The 10013-nt window shown below is 38.3% G+C and overlaps 1 protein-coding gene across 1 annotated transcript; it reads right to left on the reverse strand.

The window, feature by feature from the left end:
- Positions 1–1299: 1299 nt before the first annotated feature.
- Positions 1300–9293, reverse strand: LOC131063637 (uncharacterized). The gene is made up of 2 exons (XM_057997527.2): positions 7348–9293; positions 1300–1855 (listed from the first exon to the last, which is right to left on the reverse strand). The coding sequence occupies exons 1-2, from the start codon at positions 8944–8946 to the stop codon at positions 1463–1465; spliced, it is 1992 nt and encodes a 663-aa protein (XP_057853510.2). The 5' UTR covers positions 8947–9293; the 3' UTR covers positions 1300–1462.
- Between the last annotated feature and the right edge of the window lie 720 nt (positions 9294–10013).

The following is a 10013-nucleotide window of genomic DNA, read 5'->3' on the forward strand; positions in this document are numbered from 1 at the left end:
GAGAACAAGTTAAAGACTAAGTGCAAAGATTGGAAAACCCTGGCTACTCATTATTGGGCGTGATTTGTTTATTGTTTGGAACTATTTTGGTGATGTTTCTTGTGCTACTTGGTTGTTCTGTGTTGTTTCTATTTGTTTTTTTGTCATTCTTGTTAGTAATTTTTATGTTGTTTAGTGTTTTGTTTTATGTTATGATTTTTAAATTATTTAGTTATGTATCTATTAGTAATTTTTATATTGTTTAATGTTTTGTTTTATGCTAAAAAATTTAAAATCTCTAGTTATGTAAGCGATTGGGACCCCTTACCGAGATTGGGACTTGTGCTACTTGGTTGTTCTTGTGTTGTTTCTATTTGTTTTTTGGTCATTCCTATTAGTAATTTTTATGTTGTTTAGTGTTTTGTTTTATGCTCTGTTTTTTAAATTATCTAGTTATGTATCTATTAGTAATTTTTATATTGTTTAATGTTTTGTTTTATGCTATAATTTTAAAATTCTCCAGTTATGTAAGGGATTGGGACTCCTTTTCTAGCTTATTTTTAAAAACAATGATATTAAAATAATAACTTCGTACTTTTTTATTGAGTTAAAACAAAGTTACATTTTATGGAGGTGTTATTTTATTACTCCAAATAAAATAGAACCCTCGCCACTTGTCTCCACCTAGATTCACAGGGTTTTGCAACTAGGACTTCAATGGATTTGTATTCTTGGTGTTTAGTATTTTAAAAGAACATTTATTTTACATATGATTCTCTTCTATTATAAGATATCTCTCAGCATATTTTACATATATTTTTTAAATATAGATATACTAGTTCTAATATTCTTAAAGTCTTCTTAATTTATTTTGATTTCTTTCACTTTTGCTATTTGTTTTTCTAATTCTCCATCCAATTAGTGATCATGGCTTGTAATAATGCATAATGCAGTGCAATCCAATACTACAATATATTGAAAAGCGCTCTCAATCACTTCACCACAATTTTTCCCTCATTGGATTATTATATATTTTATATTTCAATTAATCTGTAATACTCTATGTCAATGTATTTCAATTAATTTCATAGTAGGTTGAATGCTTGTATAGATGCAACGATGTATACCCATCTAGAAGAGGGTAATATATTGGAATCCTCAAATTAGTAACGAAGGGTTGGCTTGGGCATAAGGACCAAACTCCTTTCAAGCCAAACTAAATCCTCAAAAAGAAGCATAAGAAAATCTCTGTGGCAGATTAGTTATAACACACCCCAGGGAGGTAGAAAAGTTGACACTCCATTTAGAAGATTAGGAAAATAGAAAAAAAAAATTATATAATTTGACACTAAAAATACCTTCTTACATGATATGGTAGATGGTAGAAATAAAATATGTTAAGCATCAACTTTTCCATGCATTTTGTGTGGTAGGCCTCTTGACGGCCTCAATCGAAATGATTTTATAAAACAAGAACTAGCTTTTAAAACTCTCTCTCAACCTCATTGTTCTCTGCAATGTCAACAGAATTGGATCTCTTCCCCTTTTTTGTCTTGGACTTTTTGTCTTTCACCTGCCTTTTCTTTGCATCTAGTGTTGTCCATTTGTAGTCTGCTGGGATGGCAAAAGGATCCTCAACATCTTCTGAGGAATTTTCCGGACTTGCAGAACCTGACATGCTGCGGTTGGGAGGTCCCTTTATCCAATGAAACCATGAGTTTGAAGCCTCTTGTGTGGTATGACTATCTCTTGCTATCAGATCTTGCAGATTGGCGGGACTTGATGGAGGTGTACAAAACACTTCAGATGGTGGCAGTTCTTCAAACTTTGTAAAGGTAATGACTACCTTGATTGTAGGAACAACTGGAATAGCCACCTGAAAGAAATCAAGCAATAACATAAGCAACCAGGTTCACGAAACTCCCATGATGCAAGCTTATTGAATTACTAAATGAGAGTTAATCACCATTTGTTTTCTTCAAATTTTATCATTGACAAATTTGATTCAAATCTTTTCCTTGCGGAACTTGAAATCAAACATGAATCTGGTGACTTAGTCCACCATTGCAAGGTTTTAGAACAAGCGTTTTAGAACTTAGAACTTTTACTCTAAACATGAATCTCTCATTTTCCCAAAGCTTGAGATCATCTAAGGGTATCATCTCTTCTGAACATGGAAAAAGGTTTTAGAACAAGGGTTCAATATGCATATGATGACCATCTCAATTTTGAAATAAGATGGAAGGGTCTCGATTTTGAAATAAGATGGAAGGGTATCGGATGATGATCAGCTAAGATGACGTTTGTCATCCCCCTTCTGTCAGTCAATTAGACAAATTATATCTACAGACATTGGAAGCTGATACTTAGAATAGTTTGTGCCATAGTAATCATGTTTGTTAAAAAACGAAAAAAATACAGTAGGTACAAAAATGACATAGATTCCCTTTGACCAAAAAACAATTCATGAAAAAACAGGGAACTGCAAAAATGACATAGATTCCCTTTGACCAAAAAACAATTCATGAAAAAACAGAGAACTGCAACATGAAAATTTCTTTTCAAGCAAATATCCAGGAATGTAGAGCTTTATTTGTATACAGAAATAGTGGGTTGGCATTGACGCCCTTCTCTAGAAAAAACAGTTTTGCACATCCACCTGAAACTAACTAAAAAATGCTTTGTTTTTCCAATTCGAAGGTAATGTTTCACTACTAGAGGTTGTAAACAATAGATGAAAAAATGCTTTGTTTTTCCAATTCGAAGGTAATGTTTCACTACTAGAGGTTGTAAACAATAGATGCCTACTAATTTAGGAAAAAAAATGCCACAAATATAACTAAGTATAACCTAAAATCACAAGCCACAGAAATGAACAAGGCTGGGTTCCACGGAGGGTTTAGGGATCTATTTTTTTGAGTAGGTCCCATGAAAGCAAAAAAAAATTTGCTACAGGAATAATTGGAATCTTTCCCTGAAAAAATGCAGCCTCTACTTTTTAGGACTGCAAATTTAAGTGGGTGGAAAGGTGGGGGCTAGAAATTGGCCCACCAGCTTAGGCTTTTTCCTGCCACTGGTCAATCATTTCAAGTTTTTTAATTTTTAGTAATTAACTTTTTTATTGTTTGATATTATTACTCTCTGGAATTGAATATTCTAAATAATAAAATTCATGACACCACCAGCTTCCATTAATTTCAGAGCTTAAATTTTTAAACTTAAACTGCACTACAAAATTCATGGGATCATCTGTCTTAAAATAATCCTAAAAAATCTCAGTAACATCCACTGATATTTTTTAGGAAGCCCCCATCCATGGGACCCCAGCCTAACCATGAAATAACACAGGGAAAAGCAGGCAACAAAGAGGTAAAACCTGATCTGACTCTTTTAGCTGTAACAGCTGGAAAATCAAAATTATCAAACAGAGAACAATATAAATTACTAAGCAGAGAACAATCGGAAACAGAAAAAGGTTTACAATGATTTCTAAATTGGCAAGGTTTTCTTAGCTGAAGCAAGGTTTTCTTAGCTGAAGCATCTCTCCTCTCCAGCTACTATTTTTAAGTTACTATTATAATGCATTCCTAAACCTCTGATACTGAAACCATTGTTTGAAAACTCACTGCTCGGCAGATCCAGTTTTGGCTGAAAGTTGAAACTCGGCAAAATCTTGGCAAAACTCAGCAAATTAGAATATATGTAAGTACAAAACTCAGGAAAAACTCAGCAAATTAAAATATACTTAAGTTTAAAACTTGGCATATAAGAGTTTCTCACGTGGACTTGCTCAATAGTTGCAAGTACTCACTGTGACTTTCTCCGTAAAACTCACCCTTAAGTAAATAATCAAGCTTCTCACTGTGAAAAAATCTTTTGAGTACTCACAGTGACATGTGAGTACTCGGTGAGTTTTAAAACCATGACTGAAACTGAAATATAGAGATTGTGAATTATTTCTACCTGCTTTTTCTGGGTTCTTGTTTGTAGAAATGACATAAACTAGGATATTTGAAAGTAATAAAATAGTCATCCAACAACTTCTGTTATTGTCAATTCAACAAAATGCTGAACCTTTATTATCCATGTAATATAATTTCTGTCTATAACCAAAACTAAATATCCTCAAATGAAAGAAGCCTCCGTGGAAATGATAAAGTGATGAAAGAAATACCATGTTGCGTCTTAGCAAAGATTGAAATTCCAATATATCTAGTGAAGCAGGTAGTTTGAGAAATATATCTCGTGTGTCCAAAGGGTTATCCTATAAGGCTGAAATATATGATACTTGTTATCTACCCTTGCAGGATGTTAGTAGAAAATGTTGTGTAATGAGTTCCTCCGACCTTAATGTTTGCTCTGCCTAGTAAAAACAACTATACCAAAGATTTTATAGTAAAATAACTATTATTTATAAAGAATAGTTTCAAAGTTTTTAAGGCGTGTACATACTCTGATCCTCTACAAGATGTTAATAGTAGAGAATGAGAGAGAGCTTCCATAGATGTTTTCAACAAGTTGGTTGCTAGAAACCCCAAATTAGGAGTTACTAAGCCTGAATTATAATTGAGTGTTCTAAACCACCAATCTAAACAAAATATCTTGAGCAGAAAATCTAACACCAGAAGAAGAGTGTCTTTCAAAGAAGCCCTGGATGATCAATACCTTGCTGAAACCCCGGTTTGGCCTATACAGTTGAGGATCTTAATCTTAAGAGGTCTGATATTCCATCTCATAATAGTGCTAAATGAAATAACAGCAAGTTTATAAATAGGCTCGTGTGGAAATACCAATGATGGTTGACTAAGTCACCAGGGTTCATGTTTGAGTTCAAGTTCGGCGAGGATAAAATTGAAATCAAATTTGTCAATGATAAAATTTGAAGAGAAAACGTCATGATTAACTTCAAAGAATATTAATCTAAAATTTCATTATTATTTTTATTATGATAATTAAATATTTTTTTATAAAAATATATTACAGTTTTATGAACACTTAATAATATTATATTAAAAATTGTATAGCCTGAGTTGGCTTAGTAGTGGAGAACTTGTGTTCTTGAAAGAGAGGTCACAAGTTCAAATCCCACAAAGGGGTAAGGTATGTACACCTCATTGACTTCGGTTCATTACCAATCAAAGAAAAAAAATTATTATATTAAAAATTAAATAAAAGTTTTATAAATATTTGAAAACCAAAAATAATAATTCTAGCAGCAGGAAGTATGGGCTGATTTATTTTCGTTTTCAAAACCTAGAAATTGACAAATATGGACGTTGATAAACCTCAAAGTAGATAGTAAATATCATATACGCATAGCAGATCCTCAAAGTCATCTACACAGCTGGAGTTGCCATTACAGCTAACACTGCGTCAACAAAAGCACCAACTGCAGCCATTAATTTTCAAGGCACCATGTTTGGAAGTGAGGAAGCCAGCCAAGGCATCGTTTTTGTTGAGGGATTCGAGCTCTGCCAATCTAAAAATCCTGAAGCCAGACATGGTAGTGCAATCAACACTGCAGCCAACATTTTAGCAGTTGATGTGCTAGCAGATTGACAGTGCATCCAACACTGCACCCAATGTTTTCATAGAAAACCAAGGCCCTGTCTACGACATCAAACTGACAACTACATCCATTATCTTTGTGGCACCATTCATTGAGAAATGGCTGCAATTTCTTGACAGGGAAGCAAAAAAGCTTTCTAGGGTTTTTAATTAAATCTTATCTGTTGCACATATGGATAAATATTAAGACAAAAAGATTAGGGATTTTTTGGTATTCACCTGATTCCAAACTTCTTAGTTGAAAAGTGGCAAACTTAGTGCTATAGATAATTGCTACCTGAAGGTTGGGTTTACTCTTGTGGTTAGTGAATATTTTAATTCCTAAAGGACACATACCGAAAATACAGGACAATCAAGTGATCTAACAAGTCCAAAATCTACAAGTCCCAAAAATGGACAACTCTCGATGCATCCAAAAAGATGAATCTGAAATGTCAATGAGGTGCATTTTCATGGATACATAGATATTAGACATTGCCTAAAAGAGGGTACAAGAGGGTATAAATAGCAGAAGGTTGGATTTACTCTGCTGGCTGGTGAGGGACGCGTCTATTCTGGCTCCAAAACGGCAGTACGGATTGACTAACATGCGTGTTAGTTGCACGTTTTACACTGTCGATTTTGCAATAAATGGCTACGATTGACTAACACATCGCTATCACACTGTACGAAAGGTCTGTTTTGGAGCCAGAATAGCTTCAGCCACCCGTGAGTGTTTAAAGTCCTGACGAACATGTACTTAACTTACAGGACAATCAGGAGGAAATTTAACAAGTCCAAAAAAGGGGGCATGGTCCATAGGTCCAACAAAAAGAATCTGGAATGTCAATGAGGTGCATTACTATTGATGCATAGATAATCCCAAAAAGAGGGCACAAGTAGCAGAAGGGTTGGTGAATATTTAAAGTTGTAATGACACATACTTAACCTATAGGGTAATCAGGTGATCTAACAGATCCATATATAGCCAATGCGTCCAGCAAAATGAATCTGAAATGTCAATAAGGTGCATTTTCATGGATCCATAGACAATGCCCAAAAAGAGAGTACAAGTAGCAGAAGCTCGGGTTTGCCCTTCTGGTTGGTTAATGTTAGTCCTCAAGGGCGATCTGACAAGTTCAAAAACTGCACGTGCTCCATGCATCCAACAAATGAATCTGAAATGTTAATGCATTTTCATGGATCCATAGACAATAATCAAAAAGAGAGTCCAAGTAGCACGAGGTTGGGATTGTCCTTGTAGTCGGTTAATGTTATAGGCCTCAAGGACTCATATTGACCCTACAGGGCAATCTAACAATTTCAAAAAATGGACATGCTCCATGCATCCAACAAATGAAACTGAAATGTTAATGAGGGTGCATTTTTATGGATGCGTAGACAATGCCCTTCTGGTTACTCAAAAATACATACTGGAACTTAAAGGATACAATTAGGATATCTTACATGTCCAAAAAATGGGTATGCTCCATTCGCCCAACAAAAAGAATCTGAACTGTAAATGAGGTGCATTTTGATGGATGCATAGAAAATGGCCAAAAAAAAGGTACAAGTAGCAGAACCAAGATACACCAGAATATGGATGATTGCTTACAAACCTCAACAGGGAAAGATGCGGTGCGTTTTGGCGGATGCGTAGACAATGCCGAAGAAGCAAAAATATAGATGATTGCTTACAAACCTTGAGAGGAAAAGTTCCAGCAGCCTTCCGAAATGCCAATGAGATGAATTTTGAAGAATGCATAGACAATGCATAAAAAAAGGGTACAAGTAGCAGAATATGGATGATTTTTTACAAACCTTGACAGGAAAAGTTCCAGCAGGAAGCTTTGTGGTAAGCAATTCGCGGAGACGACGCACGGCTTTAACTTTATCTGCCAAGATATCAAGCAGTGGAAGCAGCTCATCGGTGCGCAGGGGAAATTGTGGTGTGAGCCACAACACGGGCCTTAATCCCTTCTTATATACACTTTCCTGGCTACTAGTACTAGTGTCATTCGGAGGGCAAGCTCCTCGAGACCTGACACTGGGTTCTCTGGCGACCCACTTTCTTCCATCATCAGCTGCCACCATGAAGTCGCTTCTCTTAACATCCAAGGACCTCCTACCCTGCTGCACCTCCGCTTTCTTCGAACCCCCCTTCCTCTCGATACTCACAGAGCTCCGAGAAGGGACGCCCTTCTCATCTTTAAAGCTTCGTCGGCCCCAAACCCACCCCTTCTCCTCCTTACTACTACTGAAGCTCAACTCAATGTTGGCATTCTTAGTAGACGAAGAGGAAGAAAAGCTAAACCTTTCTTTCTTCTCCAAATAAAAGTCCCCTTTGCGATTGAAATCAGCAGGCCTGTCGGCAACAAGAAACCCATCGTCGAGGTCCAGGTCCAGGTCCAGGTCGAGAGCACGCTCCATCTGGCGCTTCTCGTCCTCCGTGAGAAGATGATCATAGTCACTCTCCTCCTTAACATGACTCTGCGAAGGAACTCGCCGTGACTTAAAGCTGAGCATAACATTATGCATGTCATAAACCTTAGCCTTCCAGTTGCCCACCATCTCAGTCTTCTCCTGTCGCCGCCAATTCGACTGCGGAACAAGGAGCGCCCCCGTGACATCAATACCAGGCCTGTAAACATTAGAATGGGTCATGGCCGCAGCCTCATTAACAACCTCTGCATCCGAGGGAGGAACACCAGCATCCTCAAATGCATTCATAATCTCCTTATCCTTATGGGACAACATCAGGAGCGACCCAGGAGCGATTCCCCTGCCGCCCTCCCCCAAAAACAGAAAACTCTGCTGTGATCGCTGAATTTTAAACCCATCAAAGCCCGCCAGAGTAGTATCAGCTCTAAGATTAGCATCCCGCTTCCAAATTTTATAAGTATCAGAGGGGGCAATGCGGCCGATGAATGGAATGACGGAGCTTTCGAAGTGAAAACCGATCTCCATATAAAAATCCCTCATTCGCCTCATACAGGCAATGAGCCGAGGCAAACGCCTGCACCATTTAGCCCACGCCATGGGCTGGTAATGCTTCATGATGATCATCGCAATGTGATCGCGCCGCGCACAGATTGCCTCCTGCAGAGCACTCCACCCCTGCTCATTCTGCAAACTCCAGTTTGCCCCTGCCGCCATTAGCATCTCTGTCGCGGTGGCATCCCCAATTCGCACCGCCACATGCAGGGGCGTTTCCCTCTTTGCCACATCTCTTCTGTCGATCACAGCCGCTATGGCCTCCGCCCTCCGCTCTTCTGCCAACGATTCCTCCTCCGTCTGGACTGTTCCCGCCTCCGCCAGCCTCGGGAGCGCCGCTATAATCCGCTTCAGAGCCGCATGGTCTCTGCGAGCCACCGCATAGTGGGCGGGGCTGTGCCCATAAGCCGCCGCCACTTCCTCCATGGCCTGAAACTTTCACCGACTGACTAGCGCTGTGGGATTTCATAAAAGGGGAAAGGACCTGCATACAATCTATAATAGCACTTTGCACTCCATTGCAATCTGTCTGCCATTGCTCCCTGCCATGCGCATATAATCAATTCCCCTTTGCTTTTTCGCTTTTGCATATGCTATTTTTGAGTATTAAAGTTGTATTTTGTCCAACGGTAACTTTCGGCCCCAATCAAAGTGCGGAGTAGGCCATTGATTGAACAGTAACGTTGTCGATGCCAACAATATCGCCCCTGATACGGACAAATAGGTAGAGTTGATTGCGGCAAAAGGATGGATTCATATCTGGTTTTGGTTTTTGTCTCTTCCATCAGAGCTTCAATGGTATGGTATTCAATGCTACGTAGTCATTGTCTACATGTCACTCTCATGAGATTGAATGTCTTGGGAATTTGTTGCGTAGTAGTTTTTGGTCAATGTTTCTAATTATTATCATGATCAAAATCTATTAGTTTTGTGTTAATGTTTTGAATCATTATTATGGTCAAAATCTATTAGTTTTGTGTCAATGTTTTGAATCATTATCACGGTCAAAATGTAATAGTTTTCAGCTATCACTATTGTCGTTTTCATGGTTGCCAATGTGAACATAGTTCTTTCATTCATCATTCGCCACCAGTCTCGTGGTGGCAATGCTTTCAATAGGCGACGCTTCGTCTCTCCGTCGCGCGAGGGCTTTGTCTCCAAGTGGGGCTCAGGGGGTGTGGACCCGACCACTAGTGGTGCTAGTGGGTGGTCGGCTTTAGATGGTGATAGGAATTGGCCAGCTATGACAATCTTGCCCTCTCGCACTGATCAAGACAAGGAATTATAGGATGTTGCTACTAAAGAAGGGTTGTCCCTCCCGAATGACAACCCTGGCACCGTTGATCTATGGGTTCCTAAGGATGATAGAGATCCACCTCCTTCGGCCATTGCTTTAACCGCTTAGCAATTTCTCTTTGTGTTTTCTATTCTCAAAGATTGGCCTATGTTAAATGTGATTTTTGGCTATCTAGGCTATGCCCATTTGACTCCTA

The sequence above is a fragment of the Cryptomeria japonica genome, chromosome 4 (assembly GCF_030272615.1).
Source record: "Cryptomeria japonica chromosome 4, Sugi_1.0, whole genome shotgun sequence".
Classification (NCBI taxonomy): domain Eukaryota; kingdom Viridiplantae; phylum Streptophyta; class Pinopsida; order Cupressales; family Cupressaceae; genus Cryptomeria; species Cryptomeria japonica.

Excerpts from the sequence above, each read along its gene's own strand:
- LOC131063637 (XM_057997527.2), bottom strand. The coding sequence starts at position 8,946 with ATGGAGGAAGTGGCGGCGGCTTATGGGCACAGCCCCGCCCACTATGCG. Across the intron at positions 1,856-7,347 it reads CTGGAACTTTTCCTGTCAAG|GTGGCTATTCCAGTTGTTCC; the intron begins GTTTGTAAAAAA and ends GATTTCTTTCAG.